The sequence below is a fragment of the Crocodylus porosus genome, unplaced genomic scaffold (assembly GCF_001723895.1).
Source record: "Crocodylus porosus isolate Cpor-Errol unplaced genomic scaffold, CroPor_comp1, whole genome shotgun sequence".
Taxonomy (NCBI): Eukaryota; Metazoa; Chordata; order Crocodylia; family Crocodylidae; genus Crocodylus; species Crocodylus porosus.
Genome location: NW_017728921.1, coordinates 17,431,235 through 17,458,233, shown reverse-complemented (window position 1 = coordinate 17,458,233; position 26,999 = coordinate 17,431,235). Strand labels below are relative to the sequence as shown.

The 26,999-nt window shown below is 45.9% G+C and overlaps 1 protein-coding gene across 2 annotated transcripts in view; it reads left to right on the top strand.

The window, feature by feature from the left end:
• BCR (BCR, RhoGEF and GTPase activating protein) overlaps positions 1-26,999 on the top strand; it is a 128,868-nt gene that overhangs the window by 35,006 nt on the left and 66,863 nt on the right. For both annotated transcript variants that reach the window (XM_019539157.1, XM_019539159.1), the window contains exon 2: positions 26,052-26,236. In XM_019539157.1, the coding sequence (XP_019394702.1) occupies positions 26,052-26,236 (185 nt within the window). The remainder of the gene's footprint in view (positions 1-26,051; positions 26,237-26,999) is intronic.

The window sequence follows — 26,999 nt, the reverse complement described above, 5'->3', positions numbered from 1 at the left end:
CTTCTTACTGCAGCCTACTTCTCTGCCCATAGGTTTGGTAGTAGAGCCATTCAAAAGAATAAATTGCAAGATTATTCTTTGTAATGGGTCAAATGCATGTTCAAATTTTGTTTTTCATTCTCTATGCATTCAAACATCGAAAGGCTGTTTTCTCAAACTTTCTGGTGGGGGAATCACTTTTTCTGGAGAGACCAAGCTTGGGAATTGTAAGCCTGAGCTGAACATTTTAAAACAGCTACATGTGACTTGAGATGGGGGCTTAGATTAGCAGTCTCTGTAACCTTGACTTGCAGCTGCTGTTAGTTTTCTAGCTCTAACAGTTATCTGCTAAAGTTAAATGAGTTAGCTTATTTCAAAGAGGATCACCACAGCAAGTCCCTTAGCAGTGCATAGCTACTTAGGAGTGAAAGTGTAGAATATTATAAGCAGTTGAAACATGGGGAGACATGGATAGGGAGAGAACGTGCTCTTCTAGTGCTGAAGCATGGTCTCGGCTGTTTGACCAGGACTCTTTAATTTCTGATGGTTTCTTTTTTTGTCACGCTGCTATATGATTTTGGAGATTCTTCACGTTTCCATGTGAAGATGGCAATTCTACATTAAACATTATTAATGTGGCACTTGGTGTCCACCCTCTGAAGCATGGCACTAATTGTGCATTTCTCACATGTTTTGCTTTTGAGAGATGAGAAGGATGTTTGCCAAAATCCAGGGGGTCTGCCAAGTAGCCTAGTTCTGTACTTTTCAAAATAGGTGTTTTTAGTGGTCCAGGAAAGGGGTGTCTGAGCTCCCTGTGGGAGCTGAGTACTAACTACAGTACAAAAGCAGGCTAAAAAATTGTACCTGTTGTTGTAATATAATCTGAGAGGAGACTAGGTCTAGAGGTGAGGCTAATGCTCTGTTTGGAACAAGCTTGCTCTGTCTGGGCAGCAACACATGTTGTAGACTGAGTGTATGAAGTTCTTCGTCATCCTTGTATCAGGGCACTGCTGGCAATGATGAAGTTTCTTGCTTTTCATGCAGCCTTCCAAAATACAATGATGTGATTTAAGGACAAACTAAGAGCCAGGACTTGGAATTTCCTGGCTTTTGTTGCTGTGCTGGAAGCACAGCTTATTTTTAAATCTAATTCTTGGCCCTTTTGTTCAGTTTTTCTCTTTTTAAATGCAGCTACCCACAGCTTCCAGCAGTGGATCAGGCAGAACCACTTCCTCGGCTGTTCTCCTCTGCTTACAAACAGCACCATGTCAGAAGGCTGCTTGAGCTCAAAGCCTAGGGCATAACCTCCGAACATGACAACCTGCAAAGGAAGATGTCTGAGCTAACATGCTGCTATGAAGGAGAATTAATGTGGCTGCTTTAAACCTGGCCTGAGAAGCTGTGTCAGTGCATGTTACCCTTCAGAGAGTGGTCATGCACTTTGGCCACTTAATCTGTTTATTACTAAAGACTGGAGTATTTTTTTCTTTTCCCCAGGATCCCAAGTCTGGCTTCTTTCTAATCCCAGAATATCTTTCTTGTTGCTTAACCCTTACTAGTGAGCCAGGACTCGTCTAGGAAGTTTTGACTACTTCTGCTTGTGAAGTTTATGGTTATCTTTCATTTTGTATTCTGCTGTGCTTGGTAGGGAACAGGTGGACAATAATAAAGCCCCCGCCCTCATCTCTAGCTGACCCTGACTAAAAAGGAGGGCTTATCTCTCTTGCCCATGTATCCTAGAGGAAGTGGGTCTGAAGCAGTGAATTGCAGTCCTCGACAACAGGAAAACCCACAGAGTTCAGCTGAAAAGAAAGTGACCAAGAGAATAAAAAAATGCCCAAGGTCTGATTTGGTATAAAGTGCCTACAGCTATTTACTGCATGTTGCTGCAGTGGCAATGTCCTGACCATGTTACTCTTTCAAGTGCTGACTTCCCAGAATTTTGGAGCCTGCTTGTGCAGTCATCACTTTGGCAATAGACCTTTGACTTCAAAAGCTCATCTTCGTCACAGAGATCTCTTTATTTAAATGTCACTTTAGAAGTCCACATGGCAAACTAGATGAGAGCAGGTGTATGGAGACGCCTGGTCTCTGCAGGTAGTCTGACACAGGCTGAATGCAGGTACATAGCACATATGGTTAGGACAGGGGCAGGCGACTTAGTTTGGGCAGAGGGCCGCTTGCTGACTTTTTTGGCAAGCCATCGAGGGCCGCATGACAGGCAGCCCAGGGCAGATAAATATTAATTTTCTAAACTTTTTAGGGGCCCCGTGGGCCACATCCAGCCCCTGGGCTGCATTTTGCCCACCCCTGAGTTAGGACCTGACTTTTGTTTTTTGTTTTGTTTGTTTGCTGAAGTCATTAGTTCACACTGCCTGCCCTTGACAGCTGATGTGATGTTGTATGCCACAGCATGACTTTAATGGCGAGAAGGGATGTGTGTAGAGTGGGAGTGGCATTTAGTTTCTCATGCAGTGACTTTCCCATCTTTCCCCTCTCAAAAGAGTAGAGTTGCAGGAGCTGTGCATGTTATCTGTGGATGAACCGGAGCCCCTCTTCTCATGATGCAGGACTAGGTGAACAGAGGAGCTAGGAGTATCCACGTGTCCTTGCTTCTGAGGTTTACGCCACACCGCTGATACAGGCTGCTTTCCACATCTGTACGTGAACTGGAGTCATCTGTGGCAGGGGTTTAAGGCAGGCTATGTTTAAAGGATGGCCTTAGGGTGGGGCAGGTTGTGGTTTCACTACATAGTAGATGGCAGCTTGGAATTAGCTGAGTGAAAAGGGGAGTGGGGGTTGGGGCTTTTTTTTTGGTTTGTCTGGGATTTTTTTTGGTTGGATGGGGAAACTTCCTGTCTTGTTCTCTTTAGGGCAGTAGCTGTGGTTTAATTTGTTTGCAGCTTCTGAATTGTCTTGGGGCTGCAATGATGCAACAAACATCTACTACTTAATAGTACTCAAGAATATTTTAACTGCAAACAAAGGCCATTTGCCTTCATTTGTATCTTCTCTAAACGCTAAGCCCATTCCCTCTCCTCTTCTTGCTAGAGACTTCCCCTCAAACGTAGCCAGGGATTTGCATCATCTTAGTTGAATAGCACCACTGGGATTCTCTTCGGGGGGTGCAACTGCAACTCAAACCGCTGTTGGGAGTTACTGTCAAGCAGTATGAGGTGTCCCTGGACCAGAATCTGGATATCCCATGGCAGAGGTATTGTCTTTAGACTAGCTTGTTAGTTGCACGAGTGTGATACGTTTCCTGGTACAAAACTCCATTTTCAGCAAACCATAAATAAGACAGTTTCCCTGAAGCAGTGTTTCTCAACCTTTTCAGACTGAAGGCACCCCTCCAGAAAATGCTAGCTCTTAGCTTTTCACTTGTTTTTTGACTACAGAAAAATACTAGAGCAACTCTTCTGTTACAGAGAACTAAGGGTAGAGACAGAAGTGCGGCTCCCAGCTGTAACGCTGAACGTTTCCTGCAAGGCGCTTGGAGTTTCAGTGTTAGCCCAGACCAAGCAGAAGTTTGCTGTGGGCTCCAGGGGAGGAGACTAACTGGGGCTGGGAGCCTGCAGCCAGGTACTCCCAGCGATGGCCACAGCTTCCTGCTGGTGTTCCCTGTTTTCAGAGCGGGAAGGGGAAAGGCAGTAGAGGGAGCTCATTCTTGGGGCTCCCCAGCTGGTTCTGAAAGGTGTGGGGGGGCAATACACCTGCTGCACCCTCAGGAGGGTCTGAACCACCCCCCCCCCCCGATACCCCCTTTCCCCCTCCCATTCTGAAAACAGCAACAGGCTGGGAGCTTGCAGACGCAAGTTACAGAAGGTCTTTGTCTCAAGCAGTGAGGGGTCATGTTTTTACCCGACCGGCCATTTTTTAATTTTTTTTGAATGGCAAGGTGTGACTGAAAAGCAGTCGAGCTCAGAGAAGCGGTGGGCATTCCTGTTCCACTCCTGCCACGCTCTGTGTAGTTCTGGTTCCTGTTCTTGTGCAAGTGGTACAGAATAATGCACTGCTTTTTGGAGGGTGAAAGTCCAAGGCGAGCTTATACCTGCATGGCAGCCCTGTACTTTTTGCAGACCCTGGTAAGAGGCAAATCGGTGGGGAGGTCATTAGTTACCCAAGGTGGCAACTTCCCAGAACTGGGGCTTTTTTTGGAAGGGACATAAGGGATTTATTACTTACTTGGAGATGCTGTAACCCTAAAGGTCTGCCACTGTATCTGTTAATTAGCCTGACTTCAGAACCAGGAAAACTGAAGGGAAATTAAAATGTTCTTCCTTGAATCTGAATGATGCTAAACTGAATCAGTCAGTTCCTAATGATACCTTTCCCTTGATTCATATATATATATAAAAAAGTGATATAAAGTGGAAGTTTTATGAAGTTATTGTTTCTGTCACTCTTAATAACTACTTAGTTCTCTTACCATAGCTTTCATCCAGGGATATCCAAGCACTCGGCAACTGTTAGCTTTTGTATTTTCTTACATACAACACAGCCTGGAACAAGAGATGCACCTTGTTTTGGGGAAGGCATAATGAAGAAAGTTTTTTGTTTTTGTTTTTGTTTTCCCCCTTGTTATGGCCACATGCAGCAGGGACAGAGTTAAACAGTCTGGAAGGCTGTGAAATAGGGGAAGAGGGATGAGGAGCAGCTAAAAGACAGCCATACTAACAGTAGAAAGTTAGCTTGATTAATGGAACATCAGTTCTTATTTAAAAGGAGAGAGCTGAGGAGTGAGGAATGAGGAGTGATTTAAGTCAATTGACTTCCTTAGCTGCCTGAAAAGAAATGGGGTTGCTGCTGCTGGGCAGGAAGCAAAGTGGGGCAGAAAAATCAGCTTCTCTGTTTAAGATATACATCCCAATTTGGAGGGGTGGGATTTTTGGGGAAAAGGGGCACATAGTATACAAAGAAATATGGTAAGTAAGCTTGGACACTTGTACTGGGTAAGTATTATTTTCTGTATTTTACAGATGAGGAAACTGAGGCATGGAGACACTTGTGGCTTTTTGGAGGTCATATATGAGTTGATGGAAGAGGCAAGATAGAAGTGGGGAGTCCTGACCCTTCCTCCACTGTAATCTGCTTTGTGTAGTAATCTTTCTAGCTACAGCCTACATGAATTGTCTGTTGGGAACAAATTGATAAAAAGAAATAAAAATTAAATATAACTCCCATTATTCTCTTTAATAGATACCCTTTCCTCATTCCCTTTTGATAAACGTATTTTGTGCATTTTCCCTTGGAAATGCCTTGGTTGCTTTACCATCGGGCAGGTGGAAATTACTGACGCAAGAGCCAGCCTCAGCAGTTCAAGATAAGAAGTATTTTTACATCCTAAACTGTCCCAGTGCATGCTGCTTGCAAGCTGTGATGTTGTAAGCTGATGTTTTTAGGGACACTTGCACAAAGTGTTGCTTTTTGCCTCTGCTTGGGAAGGAGGGGGTTTAAACCTTTCTGTGGACGCTGCTTCAAAATATAAATAAACTAAATTGAATTGGGGCTACTTTGATCCTGAATAGGAGCGTCTACACAGGAGTTAAATATGGTATACTTCAGATGCATATCTTTGGTTAAAGTTTTGATTTAACCATCCTGATTCTGCAGAGCCTAGCCCACTCATGCAAGGAAACCTCAAAGCTCCAGACTTTGCATTATATTTGTGATGTACATTAAATGACTGAGAGTTTCCAGAATGTTTTAAATTTGGAGGGCAGTAGGGAGGAGTTACATGGCCATCTTGCTTCTCTCTCTCCTTATGAAAGAGAATCTGAGGCTGCCCTAAGTAGAAAAGTATCCGCTTGCCATGCTCCAGTGCTTAAGCAGCAGACTGTAGAGCTTGCTTCATATTTCTGCAGGTACAGTGTTCTCTGTTCTGGTAAAATTAGACTACGGAGCAGCAAAATTGTAATGAACTCCAACCTGCTCCCTGAATGATCCTAGACCTGAGCTTTTATTTGTCTGCAGGGAAGCACGGTTGCATATAGAGCATTTTATTATTACTAATGATAACAAGTTCCAGTTACTGGGACACTCCTAGTTTCCAGCAGCCTGGGGAGTTTGGAAGCTGCTTCCTGCCCTGGGTTTCCTGCATCCCAGGAGTTTCTCCCTGCTGCAGCAGTCACATTCAAAGAAGCTACCACCTCTCTTGCCCTCGGGTTCTTTTGATTGAATTTTCCATCGGCTACCGACTGCTCTGGGTTTTTCTCTCTCTCTCTTTCTGCTTTGGTGTTTTTGCTCCCATTCTTGGAGAGGGGGCATACATATGAAGATATGAGCTGCTGCTGCTAAGCCCTGGCCTTGCAACTCACTCCTTGTGTGGTAGAATACTGACCATATCCCCATAGCATGTGTGTAAGTGAATCAATTCCTCTTTTGGCAGCAGCTAGTGAACAAGGCCGGTAACATATTAATGAACTGGCATTTAACGTGTGCCCATGTACAGTCACACTCATCTTTTGTCTCTTCTCCAGCTCAGTAGGTACTTCCGTCTTCTGCATTTCTTCCTGCTGAGTCGAGGCTAATGCTCTGTTCTCCAGGATGCTGCCTATTTATGAAGTGCTGACATCTTTGGACGGAAATGTTGAGTTTTTGTAGGGATGCTTGGCTTGTGGGAAGAATGAAGCTTGGTGGCTTAAGCTGCGTGTTTCCCATTGTAGCCATTCAGGTTCTAAGGACTGCCCTTCTGAGATGCTGCACCTGCCCATTGGTAGCCCAGATTCATCTCTCCTCTTGCTACTCCCTCCAGTTGCTGGAGGTCCAAATGTTTTATGATGGTAATCAAGAAATCTTAGTTTCCTTCCATTTCTACCATAGAAGTTTATAGCAGTGGATGAAAGGTTAAACCAAGGTCTTGTCCTTTGTCTTGGCAGGACAGTTCTCATGGGCTCTCACTGTTGAAGAGGGGGAGGTTTTTTTGGCTTGGAGCCTACTGAATAGGATAGGGTGCTTGTCTTATCTTTGACATGAGAATAACACTGGTAACCAGGAAAAAGTCTTGAAGAACCAACCCTGCTCTTATATTGTTAGCAATTAAGTGTATGAAGTAAGTAGTTGTGGTGATGGGATGCGAAAGCTTTCAATTACATATGGTAAAATTAAAATTGGAACCTGTTGCTATTTAAAGCGGAAACAAAACAGGAGTGATGGAGCCCAAGGCCATTCCCTCCTTTTCTTCTGTGCTCAGTTAACCACGGGCAGCAGGGAAAGGATTTAAAATACCAAAAAGCCAGATAGACGGACTCCTCTCATAAAAGCCTCTATTCATGGCTGTGTTTCCCCTCCTCCTTCCGTGCTCTTCCTCCTTTAAATATATACCTTATACACTGTATTCGGGCCTGCTGGTTGTGCCAGTTGGTGCAGAGGAAAAGGGAACATAATGTTTTGAGGCCAGGCAGTAAACCACACAACTGGCTGGACAAATTGCACGGTGCCTGAAGCACTCTGGCATGCAATGCAGCCTTGGTCTGTCATTGTTCACAAGCCTCCAGATGTGAAAGGGTGTGCCCTCGACCCACGCTGCTGCATTCTCAGGATCTCAGCAACATGTGGCCGGCGCTCAGTAGGAAGAGAGGATTTTTAATAGGATTCCAGGGAGGCGAGAGCTTTCTGCCTGATGTGTTCTCTTCACAGAGATCTCTTACAGACCTGCATACAGAAGCCTCCTGTATTACTGGGCACTATGCCCTTATTTTCTAAGCCTTGTATTCATAGCAGTGTGTAATACCTCTCTGAGCCTTGAGGACTCTACAAGGAGCCAACAGTATGGAAACTAGAAAGCCCTTCTCTCTCCTGGGCTTGCTGACAGGACTTGTAGGAAAGGGCCATGATTCCAGGAGGATGTCAAGGGAGTGACAAGACAGTGAGCAACAAGACAAAGTTATTTCATATACTGGATAGCAAGACTTAGGGAGAGAGGTAAGGCTTTCCATGGTTTGGATGAGGCTCAGTATAGGAAAGTACCTCTTTGTACCTTGGGAGCAGAGGACAGTAATTTTGGGCTGCTTCTGTTCCTGGGTCAAAGTTGCATCTGGGTAGAAGACTTTACATAGGTCTGACAACTGCATACTCTAGGGTTAATAATAAATGTTAAGAGGAATGGTGGGGACATGACCTCATCCCAGAGCTGTACCCTTGAAGGCACTTGTTCTTGTTAAACAGGTGCACTGCCAACAGGCTTTCTCTAATATTCATTTATATGTATAACATCCAGTGCTTATTCTCCCTTTCTGTGATGGTGTCCAGGAGAGAGATCTACTAGCTGCTGGATAATGGCATTTCTCAATAGTGACCTTATGAAACCAGATGAAGGAATACATGAGCCTGGGATGGAGCTCAGGCACATGGCATAAGTGCTTCCTGGTCCACAGGCCTTCCCTGAACAGAAGTGGGAAGGGATAATCACCCTTGTAAAAGGGCACAAGGGGGTTAAATGGTATTTGTGGTGTTAATACTCTCATCTAGCAAGACCTTCCTGCTGCAGTGCCTGCTTTTCCCTAAGCTCAAATGGGAGTAATTCTTGACTAGTATGTGCTGGGTTGTCTTACCTCTGCTTCCCAGTTTGTTTTTTTTTTCCTGGGAAAGGTGCCAGGCTGGTGTAAGAGCCCCTCAGAGTGGCTGATAGCCAGTAATCCCCTTAGAAAAAGCCTATGCGCTGTGTGCCTGCTGTTCTGCAGCTCCTGCTGTTACTAAATATTGCCTTTCACCCCCTGGCTGCTTGGAGTCCCATACAGAACTTGGCTTCCAAGAAGCAGCACAGGGAGGGAGTAACAGCTGCTCTTCTCTAGAGACCCATCTGTGCTTGTCTTCCCCGGTGGGAGGGAAGTGAAGTATGTTGCGTTCAAATTCCAGCAGCCAAGAAACAACAGCAGCAAAAGCACTTTCTGGTTATCTTTTGTGTATACCTGATGGGAACCCTTCAGCTTCTGGGAGCCCGGTTTCACACCCCACAACTTCTGTTCCCGTGTCCTCTCCTTCCATACAAGGCAGAGCAACGGAGCCATCTCAAGCTGACTACATCCTGAGCAGGGCTTTGAAGAAAGAGACTAGCTGTAAGGTCCTTTAGTTTCTCTGGGTCAAACGGGTGGAGCAGTAGTGGAGGCTACAGAGCATACAAGGTCCCAGTCCTTCATGGTCTTGCAACAGGACTGAGCCCCGTGGCTGGCCATGACATCTCCTTATGACTTAGCAACTCCTGCCCTGCTCTGGCTCCCCTCAATTTTTGCCTGTCAGGCCTTGCGGTTATTCTATTTGGAGAAAAGGAGGCTGTCCAGGGTCCCAGAGCAAGCCCTGGTCCACCAGCAGTCAGTGGATTCTCCTTGAGCCCCACTGGTCTCTGTCCTGCTCCCAAATGCTAAATGGATCCTCCTGGCCAGTCTGTGCCCTCCCAAGGCACTGATTGCCTTAAGGGCTAATTTTGTGTCTTCCAACCTCTCCTACAGCCACACTAAGCCTTGCAGGTGTAGCTGGTCATCCCTTAGGTGCAGCACTTTGCTTCCTACCTAGTATCAGGCCATTTCAGGCCTCTGTGACCTTAGCCTTTCCAGTCTTTGCCCCTTTTCTCTCACCGGTCCTCTTAGCTTACCTAGGCCCGTTGTATCGGCCCCAACTTCTGGGCTCCAGCCCTTTTTGCCCTTCTAGGCTTTGGACCCCTGACCCTGGTCTTGCCTCTCTAGGTCTGTGGGCCCCTGGCCCAGTCTCCACCCTTTTTGGGTGCTGGGCTCACCTAGCTTCATCTCTGCCCCGTTCTGGGTATTGTTAGGACCTCTTCCAGCCCAAGCCTCCAGTCATAACTTAAAAGCATAGGCACGCTAGCTATAAGTAAAACTCTGAGCTTGCTGCCTTTATCAGAACCCTCCTCATCCCTACTCATAAGCTTTCTGCAAACCCCTAATTCCTTCCTTGCAGCTCCCAGATATCGCAGGATCTCAGTCATTTGCTCAGCTGCAGACTGTCTCAGGCCCTGGGTTTATATGCCTCTCAAGCTCTTTCCTCTTCTGGTCAGGGGGCTCACAGCCACCCACAGGAGTTTCCAATTAGGCATACTGGTTGTCCCCAGGGGCAGGTTACAGCTGCTGCTCTGCACTAGGGGCTCACAGTATCCCAGCCCCCTCCCCCCCAATCTGGGGAACTCTCTGCTGCCTCCTTTTCCTTTTAAAGTAATAACCTGGTTCCCTGTTACAGATTTTTAGATACAAACTAGTTTCTGTGCCATTATAACAAGCTAATAAAGACATTAGATTTATCCTGGCACAAAGCCTTTTATTCTGGGGTCCTATGGGTGTACAAGCCCATTGCCCCACATTAAGTGCTTGTGAAGTATCTGAGAACACTTCTTCCAGGACAGTCAGGCCCAGGATAAGCTTGACATCTATTTTTACCTGAAACTGGTCTCTCAAAGGTAACCTAGCAGCTGATGTCCTGTCCCTGGGGGAGCTTATGGTCTCTAGTCTCCCTCAGCTGAAGCTTCATGAACAATAAGATGCAGGTCACATGTGGATGGGGCTCATTAATTGATCTCACAGTGGGATTCAGGGGAGCATAGTCTTTCCATCTGACTTGGAGCGTGCTTTTTAACTAAGGACTTGATACTACTGCATCTGGCACTAGGAGGAGTTAAGAGTGAACTTGCCTGCTCGGGGTGACTGGGTGTAAAGGTATGCTAGTGATTTTCTGCTTTCAGCCTTGTAAACAAGAGAGGCTATTAAGATCCATTAGCATGAGTGGATCATCTCTGAAGGCTCTTGTGGGGCTTCAGTGTTTGTTTCTTGGTTGCTCTGTTTGAAGTGTATGGGGGGAGGCAACACTTTTTTTTCTCTCGTCTTGGGACAGCTCGCTCTCTGTGCAAAGTCTGTTCAAAGTAAAATCGGTGTTCAACGCATCCTCCATCAATTTAGTTGAACTTAAGTGAAAAACAGGCTCTGGTTCCTTCCCTCTGCTCAACTGTGAAAGGGGTTATAAAACTCTCTCTTTCTCTTCATGTAGGCACAATTTGTCCTCCCATCCTTACCTCTTCGTGTCTTCTCATGGAATCTTTAAGTTTTGCTGAACTTACTGTCTGCATTCAGACGCATCGTCTGTACCATTTTAGGGCTGGGAACTTGGGTAAAAAATTTAAAAAGCACTGCAGGTAGCCACGTCTCGCTTTCACAGGTCCCGCAGACTCCCAGGTTACTAGGTGCTCTTGAAAATTGTGCTTGCCTGCCTTGGTCTTTTATTTTGCAGAGCCTAATTTAATTCACCTTCCCAGAGGAAGTGATTGAAACCAAGTCTGTTTTTTCCAAACTTTTTATTGGGCTTGGGAATTTAATATTTTGGGCATGGGTTTTAATTTTGCTGTGTGTGTTCTGGTTTTTTGTTTGTTTGCTTGTTTTTATAGCTGATCACGTGTCCAGAGTGCTGAATAGGTCTTTGACCATGAATTTTATAAGACAAATAAGCTGTCACAGACTGGACATTTCTGGGGCTGTGGAAGTAGCCTTTGTTGACCTCACCAAGAAGGAAAAAAACACACCTCTGGGGCAGAGACCATCTCTTTATTTGGTGCATCTTTTCTACAGTGTCTAGCACCCTGAGCGACCAATCCCAGATTGAAGTCACAAAGTGCATTATATTTTTTCTTCTGCTGCTACTACTAAACTGTAGGAGACCTGCCTGTTCCCCTGTACCTGCTCTTGTTGCAGACCTGTCTGAATGCGTGAGCCCCTGTTAGGTCATGTAAGAGTTGCTGTTAGAAAGGCTGCTGCAAGTGAAAGTGCAGCTTTTAATGCCAGGAAACGTAGCTGTGAGCAGACGTTGTGTGGAGAACGGGTGTGGTGCTGTGCTGCGCTGTGCTGTTGAACAGAGTCGGCTCTGTGCAGCTCACGGTCTAAAGCCTCAGAACTTCTATTTCGGGGCTGTGTCAAAAAGCTTAAAGACTGGACGAAGCATCAACACAACGCGTCTTCCAAGTTTCTGTAGAAGCCCTAGTAAAGCAGATCTAAATATAGCACAAGTGTCCCTTTATTTTTATTTATTTATTTTTTTTTTTTTTTTGCTGCAGTGGCATGTGTTTTGCTTATGATTTTACACTTCTTCCAGTAGGCAGAGCTTTCTGCGTCCTAGCAAAATATATTTCACTTCATCCAAATGCCATATGAAAGGCGGGGCAAGTAAAGTGAGTAAATTAGATCATCTAAAAAGGAAAATGTACAAGGCTGGACTTCGGAACTGTTGGCAAGTCAGCAAGCAAGGGAACGGGTGGATGATACTAGGTGTGTCGCACGTTATTGGAAAAAGGATTAGTCGTATGCACTACATTTAGCACTATTTGGCAGTTGTGTGGTTCTGAACTAATCATTTCTTTCCATCCCACTCCCTTTACAGTACAGTACTCAGGAGCCATCTTTCCATGACATTTTTCCCTCTCTCTTTGCAAACTCCAGCCTAAAGCACTAGGATCGGTTCAGTCCCTTTTGCCATCCCAGGCTGTGTCGTCTTGGTGCTGTGGTCACATTTACCTGTAAGAGTCGCCCTCCGAGGTAAATGCGCTCGGTCACCCCATGCCCCTGTGCTAGAAAGCCAGGTTCTACCCTGGTCGCTGGCAAGATGGTTAGAGCCATCGTGTTCCCAGGTTCCAGGTTTTTTTCTTTTTTTTATAGCTCTGTGGGCTCCTCTTAGCTGCTCTTGAACTTGGGGTTACTTCTGCTTGCCAGTGAGAGTGAACGCTATCCAGAGCTGAGGACCAGGAGGCAGCCATGGTGTCACCAGTGGCAGTGATCTTCTTTTTGCATTTGCCACGCGCAGCTCTGGCCTGCTCATTGGGTTGGGTATGGGCAAGGTCCCCCGACCAGCCTTGCCAGGTACCAGAGGCAGTGGAAGAGTGAGCTGGGATTGGTGACTGACACGATAGGAAGTGGTGTCCAGGTCTGGCCTGCCATGTGAGCTGCCCGTGGGGGTTGAGAGCCATTCACATGGCAGCAATGATGGGTGGCTAATATGCTGGGAGTCTTGTGGGAGCTGCCCCATCTGCACCCATTTTGTTTTCTTTTTAAACAAATTTGTGTCTTATAGAAATGGTGCCCATGGGGGGTTGCAGCCCCTGTCTGTTAAATGGGTCATAACTGTGGTAAATAATTGATTACTTCAGGCTTGCAGTTAGAAACATGTTTAAAGTGCTGATGTCAAACCGGGGTGATCATCGAGCCTTCTGGAATTTCAGTGCTTCATCTATGGGTTGTCTGTCTCCAGCGGGAAGGGATAGTGGGATGCCAGAGAGCAGGAGGAAAATATTTTAAAAACACGAGAGAGGTTTGCCTGATGGTGTTGTGTTTAGTGTCTGAAAGTTGGTGGTATTTAGTAGTGGGGGGGTGCAGCCAGGACTCCTGGGTTCCATCGTCAGCTCTGCCACCTGCCTCTGTATGGCTTTTGGATTAATAGCTCATCCTCTCTGGTCCAGTTTACCTGTCTGGGGGGGGGAAACACCCCCCCCCCCAACAAACAAACCCTGATAATAAATGTACTGTTGCACAAGAGGTTGGTGGCTAATGAATATTAGAAAAGAGCTTTGAACTCAGTTGGAGGTTGCCCTGCATCCTAGCTTGCTTAGTGCTCCTAAAAGTTATTTGGAGACTCATGGTGCTCAGGAAAAGTCCTAGAAGACTGGAAGAAGGGCAGTGTGATGCCTATCATTAAGAAAAGGAGAAAGGAGGACCCAAGGAACTACAGGCCAATTGGTTTGACCTCCATCCTTGGTAAAATCCTAGAGAAAACTATCAGAGTCTATTACTGACAGGCTCACGGAAGGCAGTATTCTGAAGTATAGCCAACATGACGTAGGTCATGCCAGACCAACCTCATTTCCTTCTACGATCAGGTAACTTGCCACCTGGATGGGGGAAATGAGTTTGATGTCATATACTTGGACTTAAGAAGGCCTTTGACCTTGTCTCCCACAATGTCTACATGGTAAAATTAAGAAAATGCAGCCTTGATTACTTTACAGTCCAGTGGACAGGTAACTCGCTCTGTGATAGGACCCAGAGGGTATTGATTTGATGGAAATGAGTCGTCATAGCAGAAGCTGACTAGTGACATCCCTCATGGTTCAGTACTTGAACCAATGCTTTTCTACATGTTCATCAACTATTTGGATTTGGGTATTAAAAGCGAACTGGCAACATTCATTGAACTGGCACCAAACTATGGGGGAGTGTGGTCATGCTCAAAAACAGGCTGGCAATGCAGGCTGACCTGGACAGGCTTGTGAGGTGGGCAGACCTCTCAACCTCATGTCATTTAATATGGAGAAATGTAAAATGCTCCACCTGGGGAGAAATTACCCACAACACACTTGCAGGCTCAGCAATGCTACACTTGCCAGCATCACAACTAAATGAGATCCGAGTGTCATGATAGACAATGAAATGAACATGAGCCACCAATACAATGCTGTAGCTGGCAGAGCTAACCAAACAGTGGCATGCATCTACTGAGGCATCTTGAGCAAGGCGAAGGTGTCATCCTTCTGCCCTACTCAGCCTTGGTGAGGCTGCAGCTGGAGTACTGCATCCAGTTTTGGGCACTGCACTCCAGGCAGGATAGAGAGAAGCTCAACTGAGTCCAAAGGAGAACCACACACATGATTAGAGGCCTAAAGATCAAGTCATATAAGGAGATTCAGGGTGAAAGACTTGGGGCTGTTCAGCCTGGAGAAGAGAAGACTCAGAGGGAACTTGGTGGTAGCCTATAAGTATATCAGGAGTGTACCTCAGGGCCTGGGGGAGCATCTGTTCACCAAGGCCCCCCAGGGGAGGACAAGAAATAACGGGTACAAACTGATTTGAAGATTGCTTCAGGCTAGCCATAAGGAAAAACTTCTTTACAAGTTGAGTGCCAAGGGTTTGGAACAGGCTCCCCCCACCCCCCCCAGAGGTGGTCAAGTCACCTACCCTGATAATCTTCAAAAAGCATCTTGACACCCACCTTGCTGGGGTTATCTGCTCCCAGTGGTCTTTCCTGCCCAAGTGCAGGGGGGCTGGACCTGATGATCTTGTAAGGTCCCTTTCAGCCCCTAACATCTATGAAAGTACAAAAAATGCTGGGACTTGAACCAACACACAAAGTGTAACAAGTCCTATGATGGGCATGGCCAATCCTGCAGGAATAGTTACATGGCAGTGGCCATACTTTCAGTGTCATGTTCTAGCATGCGCTGTGCCCGTGTGAAACATGAGGAGGATTCTCTGGGTGCCGGCCTGGACTTTGGAACAGCCAAATCTTGCTCCAAGGGTGGGCTGGGGACAAGAAGGTTTCCAGAGCATGGGACACTATCTGATGGTGAATGTGATTCAAGATATGGAAAATAAAAATGGAAGGTCAGAATTCAAATAAATGTAATAATTGCCCTCTTCCAGCCAGGATTCTCTCCTCTGAGCAAATACTGGTGTAGAATTACCACCAGTAATTTGTATAAACTCTTACTTGTACGCATGCATTACCTTGGCATGCGGGCTGGGGTCCTTGCCCTTTTAATGCACCTGGTACCAAAGAATCCCTGCAGTAAATCCGTATCGGTGTTGGGAGAGAAAAGGGGATTGAGCAGTGAAGTCTAAGATACTTCAACATGTTTTTTTCCCTTCTGACTTGCCATGTGAAGCTTTCTCCTGTGATTAAACAATCCTTGGCAGACTCTAATGAGAAGGCTCGTGTAGGGCTTGCATCCAGGAGAGGGCCTTGCTTGTGTCTCCACAGGTAATTCCTTCTGCTTTTCTCTCTTCCCTGACCTGCCTTATTCTGTGTCCCATGTCCTGAACTGTCCTCAGAGTCAGCTCTGTGGACATTGCAGCTGCACGTTATGTGCCCAGCCAATCCATCTTTGATCCTAGCACCAGCCCTTCTAGCCTTCCTGAGCTCAGGTCAGCATGTAAGCTTGTGTTGAACACCCACATCTCTCATTTAAACTGATGGGGGTTGCAGGAGCTGCTTATGGCTAGAACTGAACCCATGAGCTCTTTTTTTTTTCCCCCCTAACCTTTGTACCATACAACCCTATGACTGGCTGGGCTCAGCCAATTTCAGCCCCTGGGCTTTAGAGCTGGCATCCTTGCTGGCAGCTTAGGTTTGCAGATGTGAGAGAGTATCCTTGGGTTTCCAGTAGTTGTTTTCATTATCTGTGTGGACATCTTGACTCTTCCTGTATTTGAAAGGGGGGCTCCTTGTGAACTGCACTGGAGCAGTCTGTGATGTGTTGTTTCCTCCAGATGAAATGCAACCCCTGCTTCAATCTGTGCCCAACCTGTTTCTCTGCCTGGTTTAGGTGGCTCTGTCAAATGTACCTTATTCAGGTCTTGTGGCTTAAGATAGGTCATTACGTATCTGCTTCTTGTAGATGTACCCAGGAAAGAGTGGGACCATTGCTTTCTTTCTCAAATTCCTGCTGCTCCCAGGGACCCTGCTTACCTGTCAGTCACCAGGGTGCTTCTTGGCTCACTGTTAGTTAATAAAACTAATGGCTTTTTGCTGACTTCAGTTGACCATGGGTCAGTGCTCATTCTAGACCACTCAGGATCATTTTGTCCCCAGTGCTCTGCAGGACTAGGTGGGTCTAGCACAGCCCAGTATGGGGAGGAAGGCGATTCTCATGCATCGGACAATAGTGGTGCGAAAATAAGCTGTCCGTTGTTATTGACTGCGTAGTTCTTCCCGATGCATTCCTTTTTTTTCCTTTTTTTATGTGATTTGAACAGCAGCAACCTAACTAAAAGTGTAAGCATTTTAAAGCATCGCTTGATTTGGCATGTGAGCGAGTGCCCATTTCAATGAATAAGTCAGTTCCCATTTCAGAGCTGTTTTCTCAGGCTGTCTGCAAACTCAGACAGTCATTGCTGTGGTCGTGTTTTGGGTCTTGATTTCAATGTTTTCTATTTCATAGCTGTAACTAGAGATCAACTTTTTAAAATGCAAAGTAAGGTTCTGGAGAACAAGATAGCAGCTTGGGAAAGATGCTAGTGTGCTGTACTGACCCTCACCAAACCCGGATGTCATTCCAGCCATGTTACAGAACAGTTTCACATTACTTGAGTTGAAAGGAAGTAAAAATGTGCTCAAAATAGGTGGCTGTGGTGGTGATGGTGGTGTTAGGCAAGGCCTGTCTGCCTGGTGAGATGCACAGACACATGGACACGCACATTAACAGTTGGCTGCTTATTCTAGGCCAAGATGGTAAGTCAGCACTTTCTTCTTGTTCCTTTTTTAACTCCTATAACAAATAAGATCTTAGTGCATAGATTTACAGTGTAAACAGGAAAAGAGTGGATAACTTTATTGGCCTCTTGGTCTTTTGACCATGTTAGCTAAAAAGGAAAAATGTCAGTGTAATGGAGATCATCCCGATGGGGAATGGAGACTGGAGGTCTGGAAATAAATAACATAATGTTCTTACCAGTCATGTTGCTGTTGTTGAACAGAATATGAAATACCCCCTGCTGCCCAGGGTCGGACCTCTCTTCCCTTTTCACAGACCTGTCTATTCATTTAGCACAAGCCCTCTTTTGAACAGACGTTTTCCTCTGTGCTTGGCAAGATTTTCTGGCTAGTTCCAGTCAGATCAGGAAATTGCTAACCTGCTGGATGAAACTTCTATTTTTTAATAACCTCTGTCTCAGTATTTGTTCTATTCCCCACCCCACCCCCCCCGTATTAATTTTTACCACCACCGCACCCCCTGGCAGTCAATGTTGTAATATTTTGTTTAAAGTTGGGAGGAATTTTCTCTGCGTGAAAGGGCCACTGAGAATGCAGCAGGGAGTAGTACACTGGGTATTGTCTGTTCATCTGCTTGTGCTGTCCAAGACTAACTGCACCAGGTATGAGACTCAAAGCAGCCTCAGCTGTGTAGCTTGTGATGCTGATAAAGCCCTAATGAATCAAAATCCAAAGGGGATAGTATGTGCTTACTGTTTGTTTGGGCCTTTCATGCTATGATAAGCCCTTGTTGTTTGTTGGTTGGCCTCTAGACAACCCATAGAGTATGGGCATCACTAACCATCAACATCCATGGGTATTTTGCAAGGTTAGTTTCAAACAGAGCATTGTAGTAGCTTAGAAATATGTTGGTAGCTGTGGAGCTTTTTCCCTTGGTCTGGGGAAGAAAGCATTATGCCTCCCACATGTTCAAGAAGTGGTACAAACTAGTTGTGACCACAGCAAAAAGCTGGGCTCCCAGGTCCTGTTCATGGTGAGAAACTATTGCAGTACTCACACTATTCCAGTGAATTATCTGAAGCTGATTACTGGTGGGATGCAGTGATGGAAACCATGCCACTAGGGCCTTGCAAAATGGCACTGTTCTGTTCCAGCTTCAGTTTCGAGGTCTGGACAGAACAGTGTTTTGTATCGAATTTCATTTTGAATCAAAATAACCTCGCTGTTTCGCTTTGTCAAGACAGCGAGGCTGTTTTAATACTGTTTTGACATTTCGCCTGACCATGGGGATGGAGAAAGGAACTCAGCTCAGCTGAGTTTCCAACCCCAGCTGGGCTGACTCCATCCCCCGTGCTAGATCCTGCTGGGGTGGGGAGTGCTAACTTCCTACCCCTGGTGCAATCTAATGCGGGGGTGTGGAGGCAGCTCAGCTGGGCTGACTCATCGTACCCTGCTGGATCTTGCGCTGGGGTTGGGAAGTCAGCCCAGCTAGGCTGAGTTCCCATGCCCAGCACTATGGTTGAAACATTTTGACTTCCGAAACGTTTCGACTAGCCTCGTTTTGTTTCGAGGCTATTTTGATGCCCTTCGTTTCACTTCAATTTTGCTGTTTCAACCTCAAAATGAGTCAAAACAGTGTCAAAAATAAACAGCCAGCAAAATTTTCTGCAGCCCTGCACGCCACTGCACCATTGCAGAGCTTCACAAGGATCAGTACTCTCTCTGGACCATTGCATTGCCTACATCCAACCAGGCTTTGACACCCACACTCGGTGGGAAACATGGCTTTATTTAGATGACACTGCATGACTTAACTAATGTTTCAAATTAAACTTGACGCCTGGTCAGAATCAGCCTAGGTATGAAAAATGACTGCCTGGAGCTGGACTGAGCAAAGTGGGGTCATATTGGCTGGCATCTTTTGAAGAGTGTGCAGGCATAATGCAGTCTCCTCTGCCTATGAATCTATGAAGCTACGTATCACCAATAGGGCAGTTTTTATCCTGCAGTTCAGGAGCACCCCTTGATTTCTCACTGTTACTGAATTCCCTCACTTAGTAACATTGGTGAGCAAATTCTTTCTACCATCCAGGGAATCCTAGGAACATCTAGGGCATCTTGTCTCTTAACATGGCAATTGATCTGGTCCCAATAGTATATGCCTTCATCGGCTCCTGACTGGATTACAGCACTGTGGTCTCCCTGGGCGCAAAGCCTTCAGCTCCCAGGAAAAGTCAATTAGTACAGGATGCAGCAGTGCATCTCCTCAGCAACACAGACTAACGCATCAAGCCTGTCCTCTGCTCTGGCTCCCTGAAGAATAGATAGGAGATAAAAGGTCTCTGTTCTTCTCTTCAGGGTGCTTAATGAGCTGGGCTTGGTAGAGCAAAAAGCTGTGAATTAAAGCTCTGAAATGAGGACTGTGGTCAAGGTCTCTGCTTCTGAGGCAAGAGTAAAGTTCATCTATGCTGAAGACTGAGCTTTATTGGGGTAAAAATGATGGCATGGGCTCTGACAACTTTGGGGAACTTCCAGAAACCCCAGACCCACTAGACCAAGGTGCACTTCTGCCACCTACATTTTATTTATTTATAGTATGAGTGCAGCTTCCTTCCTTACAGAGTAGGGGGGAGCAAGAAGACTGGCAAAATCTACAGGTGACTGATTCCAGTTTTGCCCTGCAAGGTGCTGCAAGATGATACTCGGATACCACAATGGTGGGTGTTGGATACTGACCCAAATTAAATAATTATATTTTTTTTGAGGAATTCAGTGAATGTAAATTGGAACTAAACTCTTCTCAGTCAGTCCTGTTTTTAAGCTGGAACTACTGTATTTCTCTTGATGCTGCCGGAGTGCATCCTCAGAGCTCATCTTGTGCATGCCTGGGGATAAGGAAAGGCTTCCTGACTCCATTGTGTGAAGCTGTTTGCTTAACTCATCCTCCTTTGTGTGCATGCACTGCGCCTGTATAAGGTTGCAGAGGTAACATAGTGTGTTCCAGCTGTGATTATTGCTCCCCCCAGCTAAGTGAGACTAGCTAAATCCCCTTCTCTTCTGCCTTATCCTAGTAGCTGCTGGCACCCCAGAGCACAGCGGAGCGAGGGAGCATGGTGCTTGCCTGGGGGGGGGGTCTCTCTCATGGAAGCTCTGTTCCTAACATGTATAACAGAGGTGGTCTCCTAGGAAGCCTCCCAGGTGCAATGAAAGCAATGTGAGATTCCCCTGTTTGTGCATGGTGGGGGTGTAAAGTGTTTGAGGTGATGGGCAAGCTAAGAGCTGATGCTTCTTGCCTCAACCTCTGCTTTCACACTCATCTGGTAGCAAAGAATGGATTTGCAAACTAATAGGATTTATGCTGCTAAATGAACTTGTTTTTTGTATCTGAATGGAAGCTTAAGTCTCACTAAACAGCTCCTTTACATGCTAATACATGTGCGGCATGCAGGGAAGAGATACAGAGCTCGAGGGGCAGAATTTCCTCCGAATCTGTTTAGCATCATAGCAGAGCTTTCTCTTGACCCAGCTGAGCAGAATAAAGCCACTGAGATCTGACATGGTCAATGCATGTGTCTTTTTCCTTCTGATATTTGATCTTGGCTGTAGGGAGAGAGAGGCTGGCAGTAATTGTTTGAGGATCTGAGTTTGGGGGGAGGGAGCACCAAATACCAACAGTCTTCTCTACAAGAGAGATTTTGGGGGAAGCAGACTGAGAAGGGAAATACACAATGCTTCATTTTCCATATAGTTTTATTTCTTAAAGTCCTTTGTGAATCTTCCTAACATCTTGCACAGCCATGTTACCAGAATGTGAGGTGAGCCATCCACACCCCTCTGTTATGCTAAGCTGTGTGCTATGTTTGAATCCCACACCAGCCTGCAAGCAGCTTTCCTGATTAAGAAAAATAAGATGATTCCATATTATTATTTATTGCTGAACAAAACATCTGAAGCATGATGATGTAGTTAATTTGAGAATACAGGATAATAACTGTAAGGGTAAAAATTATTCCTGAAATGTTGTAATTATCCTAATAACAAGCACTAAGGCTGAACTTTAAAGGAATCCAAGCAGGTTAATTTGTACAGTCAGGGTACCCAGATCACCTTAATTCTGCCCCTACCTTCCACCTAGGTCCTAGGAGGTATGTTTTGACACAGGCAGGCATAACTCAGCTCAGGTACTCATAATAATGACATGGGTTTAGACATTTCTGGGTGGCAAATGCATGCTGGAGTCAAGGCTAGCATAAGATTATTATTTTCAACACTTGAGCAAGCTGGATCAAGGCATGGGTAGGGTAACACCTGCTGCAGTGACACATCCCTGTTACAGGACTGACATGCCCCTAATGCCACCCAACATGTAACTATGCATGCTTGATGAAGATTTGCCATGCCTTTGTGGACCAGACAAGATGAAGCTGCCTTTTAAAGACCCATTTGTTGCTTTCATTTTCCCCCCTCTAGCAAGAAAAGCTCTTGAAGAGCTTACAGCTTAATTATAGGCGAGAGGAACAATTGAGCATAACATGACAAATGGTGTGGGTGGGGGAAGAAATGGATAACAATAAGGTTGTGCCTTATCTATCTTGATGAGGTTTGTGCTGGGAAGGTCTCATTCCAGGTGGACTTGCATGTATAGGTGGAACTGAGAAACTGGGGGGTGTGGGAAGGAAGTGGGGAGAGCAAGGGAAACCAAGATGGGAAGGTGGAGGGACAGGGAAACTGTAAGAAAGGAGTAGGGGACTTGAGATTAGGATACCACAAGAGAAGGGAGCAACAGGGGGAGAGCTCAGGAAGATGAAAGCATTTACTTGGAGGATGCAGATGGAAAGCAGGCAAAAGTGAGGTGAGTGTCACTGGGGCCAGTTCATGATGGGGTACCAGAACGCAAATGAAGTCAGTTGAACAGAATTCAGGATTTTGCAAGCCCCTCTCCTCCACCTTTTTCTGCCAGTAGCTGACAAGACCTGTCACTAGAAGGAGGTGGGTGAAGGGACTTCTCTCCCCTGGAGCCCTGGCTCAGGAGTGGTGAAAGGTTCCTAAGCATTTCCCTGAAGGAGGCGATAGTGGCTGCTTCTGGGTGTTGGGAAGGTCCATCTGTGTGTTCCCTGGCAGCTGCTGCTGCTCTTCTGAGCAGACTGGGGTCTCTTGTAAGCTGCCTGTAGAAGAGCAGAGGATCTGCTGGGGGTCTGAATAGGAGTTGGGAAGACTGAGAAGGGCTAGGTCTGGCTGTTCCTAAGCAGCCAGGTCGGGATGTGCCGGGGAGAAGGGGGGCCTGGTGGATCCTCCATTCACCTTCCCTCTCCCAGCTAGTGGAACAAGATGAGCATTTCCAATCTCTAAATAGAAAAGCACAATGGGTTGAATCTTGGTGGGGTTCAGCAGCCACTTCAGAGAGGACCTTGGAGCTGAACAGCCAGCCTATGCTGTGTTGTGCCAGACTCTGTTCTGAGAATCTGAATATCCTTGTTTCCCCAGCAACAATCGGAGACCGTAAAAGTCTACGCTGAGTCTCAGCATCAGGAGGAATTGAATGTCGGGAAATAAAAGCAGAAAGTTGCTTCTGCTCTGAGACTGGTTAAAATCAACATAGTTAGTTTTAGATTCTGTGCCTGGCATGAAAGGCAAGGTGGAAAGGCTCTACAAAGCCTTTTAAAGCTATAAGGGCCCCATGTGGATACAGTAATAATATTTTATTCTTCCAATATGCAGATCCCAGAGCACTTGGTAAACACTAAAGGGAGGAAGAGAGGAACATGTTCTCTTAATGTTACAGCTGGGCAAACTGAGAGACAGAGACTGAGTGGGCTTTTAAGGTCACATGGAAGCCTGTGATACAATTGTAGTTGCTTGCCAGTCCCTGTTCTGTGGCTTGCCTTTCCTTGCAGGAGGATTTAAAGCGAGTCTTGGAGGTCAGAGCATGGAAATGGTTCCCGAGGGGGGGGAGAAAAAATACAGGGAACTTGGTGTAAAATAAATTAGCAGAGTTATACCAAACATCGTAAGCATCTATTTCTACATGAGCGGAGATGGAGCAGACTGACAATTAGCAAGTGTAGGAATGGGAGAAAAAATCCTGCCATCATCTCTGTACAGCAGCACAATCTCACCTTTATCTTTGTATTGGAGAGAAGCTGGTCTGTTGGGGAGTGGCTTGAAGAAACTTTTTTGAGAGGGGGAAGAGCATTCTTGTCTCTTCCAAGGTGGGAAGATGGATAAGATCCCTGATCTTCCAGTTTGGATAACACCAGTCTTCAACTGCAAATAACTTACCTTACCAGCTTATTAGTCTAGAAAAATGTCCAAATCAGATGACTTCCCTGGAGGAGCATAGCGGTTGCCTCTCTCACGAGGATATTAAAAATCTATGCTGGCAATAGGGAAGTGACGGATGGGCTAACGGAAGCCAGCATCCCTCCTTTCTCACTGGTTCTTTCTGGAGTAACATGTTCACAAGAAGTTCCCTGTGGCTGAGTAAAGACTTTGCAACTTTCTTTCTGCCTAGTTATCGCTACCACGTGGGAGTTTGTACTGCCTTCTCTGGGTCCTGTCATTAGCTAAAGGCCTCTCGAAGTCCATAGTGGACTGTGGTTGGCTGCCAGCAAATCAGGAGAGAGTTTGTACTATAGGCAGCAGCTATCACAGACTTCATCAAACAATCTTATTTAAACTCTTGCTAAGCAATCATTAGACAAAACAACACCATTGGGTCATCTTTGGGACCACTGGGGAATCTGGAAGGCTACCGGGCAAAGGCATTTCCCAAGTACATGACTTGGCCTTTACTTTCTGTTCTTGTGCAGTGTCAAGGCTGTCAGGAAACACAAGGTGACACCTCAAGGGATTAAGTAGCATAGGGCCCCTATAGGCTTATTAAAATAACACTGTCATGGACCTGGATGGGCTTGCTAGGCTTAGGCCTCAGAGCTAGTCATTTCTAGTACATATAATTTCTCCAGCAAATGTAGTATTGGGTGCTAAGGGTATTGTTTTTATAAATACCTCGACTAGCACCCTGTTTTGCTTTGGCTTTAGATCTAAATTTTTACTCCTTTCTCACAAAGTTCATGTCCTTTGTGGGAGTAAGTCATTGAGATGGCTGTGAGGGAGGGAAGTGGGTTGTAAAATGTTACTCTTCCACCCTGGGCTTGATAGTTGTCTGGCAGAATTGTTGGTGTGTCTGGCAGCTGCTGAGCTTCACTTCCTTAGCAGGACCTCAATATTTGTGAAGGGGAGGCAGATTTGGTCCCCTTTTATATTTCAGCCTGAATTTAATGCACAGCTTTCATAAAAAGCTCCCCAGGCCTGAACAGGAGGCTCTGTCCTCTGTGTCCTCTTCTGTCCTCTGAAGCTAGAAAGGAGAGTTAGTTACTTCACAGGGGATCAAGACTAAGCTGATTTATAGAAATCTTCATTGTTCTTTTGCAGGTTCCCATTTCCCCTGCAATGCCCTTTTGAAAGGGGGCAGCGACACTTGTAAAGGAAAGAGAGAGGGTTGAAAGTAAGCTGCAATGCTGCACATTCAGGTCCCATGCTCACTGGCCCATGCTTAAACATTCTTGTTTGCACACAGGTATTTTTGAACAATTGGGGGCCTTAGTCTGGAGAAGCAATGGCGACGCATAGGAGATGTAGGGGGGTGCACATGCACCCCGTGACCAGCCATGCTTACCACTTAGGCAATGGGTGGGGGGGCAGGTAGGAGTGCCGGTGCCCCCCCTGAAAGCGCCAGTGAGGAAGTGGAGTGCCGTGACACTTCTTCAGGAAGCAGCCCCAGTGATCGGCTAGCTCGTGATTGGCCACAGGGGATCTCCCCCTCCCCAGTCAACAAGATCGCCAGAGGGTAGGCCCCCCCCAGTCAGTGGAGGGGGGCATGTGCCCCCCCCCCCGGACTAAGGCGGCATCAGTCACCCATGCTGGGAAGAGAATTGAGGCCTATGTACTACCCAAGAGACATAATGGCTTGGATCTCTCTTAAGGGACAAGCATTTACTCACCCTTGCCCATTGCTGACCCTTGCCCGTGGCTGGATGTCCTCCTTTCTGCACTATGCAGAGTAATCGGAGAGGCTATGGCAGACAGGTAGAGCGAGCTGTGTCCTTAACAGAATACATAGAGCAGGCTCCTCTGTCCTTACTCAGTGCAGGATACAAACCAGAGTCCTGCCCCCAGTCTTTTCTGCAGGGGTTCTCTTGCTTTGGATGAAGCGAGTGTTAGTTGAACTGATTCTCCTTGCGATTGAGGGGTTAAGCTCAAAACTAAGGAGTTAGGGGCATTCCCCAGGGGCCCCATTGGGAGGTTTTAGTAGTAGGTTTGTGCACTTGTCATTTAGTGTTTCAGCTCAGGAACGGGAGCACAGGGAAGCAGTTTGAGGAGAACCTGAAATTTCCCTCTTGGTCAGTAAGTCTATAAAATCCATCTGATTGCTGAATTGGTGAAGGTGCAATCCCTGCTGTGCTGAGTAGATGAAGTTCTTTGCCCTAATCCACTGCGCTCATGAAAACAAGACTGAGGAAACATAGTCCTGAATTGCAAGTAACTACAGGAGCCCTATAAAAGTATTGCAAGGAATCTTTAACACTTGGTAATAAAGGCAAAAATGAAGGTGCGTAGACAATGATTAGACAAGGAAGAACTTGTTAGATTGCAGAAAAGCTCTATTGTAGCTGCTAAGGGGTGGAATAAGGTCTGTAGTTGCAGCATAAATTTGTTAAACTTGGGCCTGGAACGGTCATATGTCTAACTGTCGATGATCCTGCATTTACTGAATGTTGATAAATAAGTGTCATCACCAGGCATTGAGGAAGGGAGCTGGCAGACCAGCCTATGTTGTTCTCCTACCCCATTGTTCTGTGTCTAATATAGGTTTTTCTCTACAGATGCTTCATTCAGTGGGACGCCACCTAGCTATGCCTATGATGCTGACCGCGCCGAAGAACAGCGGCGACACCATGACATGATGCCCTACATTGATGACTCACCGTCATCATCGCCACATCTCAGTTCCAAGAGTCGGGGCAGCCGAGATACCCTCTCTTCAGGGTCTCTGGAGTCCACAAAATCAGTGAGTCCTTTTAGTCATCTCTTTGCCTGAAGATACCATGGCTTAGGGGAGAGTGTTTCAAGGAAGGGGATGTATCAGCAACAGATGAGAACTAAGACCGCTAGTGTAGAAAGGACTGATTGACCTGTGAGTGGCTGTCTGGAAGCCTTTATGGCTTTCATACATTTGTCTCGCTAGGGACTTGTATTTGCAAATTTGGGGGCCAGGTTTTTGTTTTTTTCAGTTGTACTGATATAAACAACCCTAGTGAATCAGTGAGGTTGCTTAATGAATCAGGGTTGTAGAATCTCTCTCAACTACCAGCTGTAAGAAGATTATACCTAGGAAGTACATGGTAGTGGTACTATGGAATGTGTTTTGAAAGAGCATTTGAATTGCATGTAGATAACCACATGCTTTGACAAGCATTTAAACATGGTAAAATCTCTTTAATTTGAACACTGGATGACAGGTGGAATTAAAACTGCCAACCTACTAAGCTCTTAAGTGTAGTGACCGTGTACATGAAGGAGCTGCTTTTGGTGAAAAATTTTATCTGCACTTAATAGCTATTAATGTGACCATCTATAATAGATTAAACTATCACAATGGCCTTAAAATCTACTAATCTGACTTCCTGCGTGACAGAAACCATCAAACTTTCTACCTCAGATTCAGTACTTGGTCTTGAACTGAAGCTTATCTTTTAGAAAAACCTTAGGGAGTGGAGTGTATATGTATATATTATGTATACTGGCCAAATGCCCTTCAAGAATGATGGGGG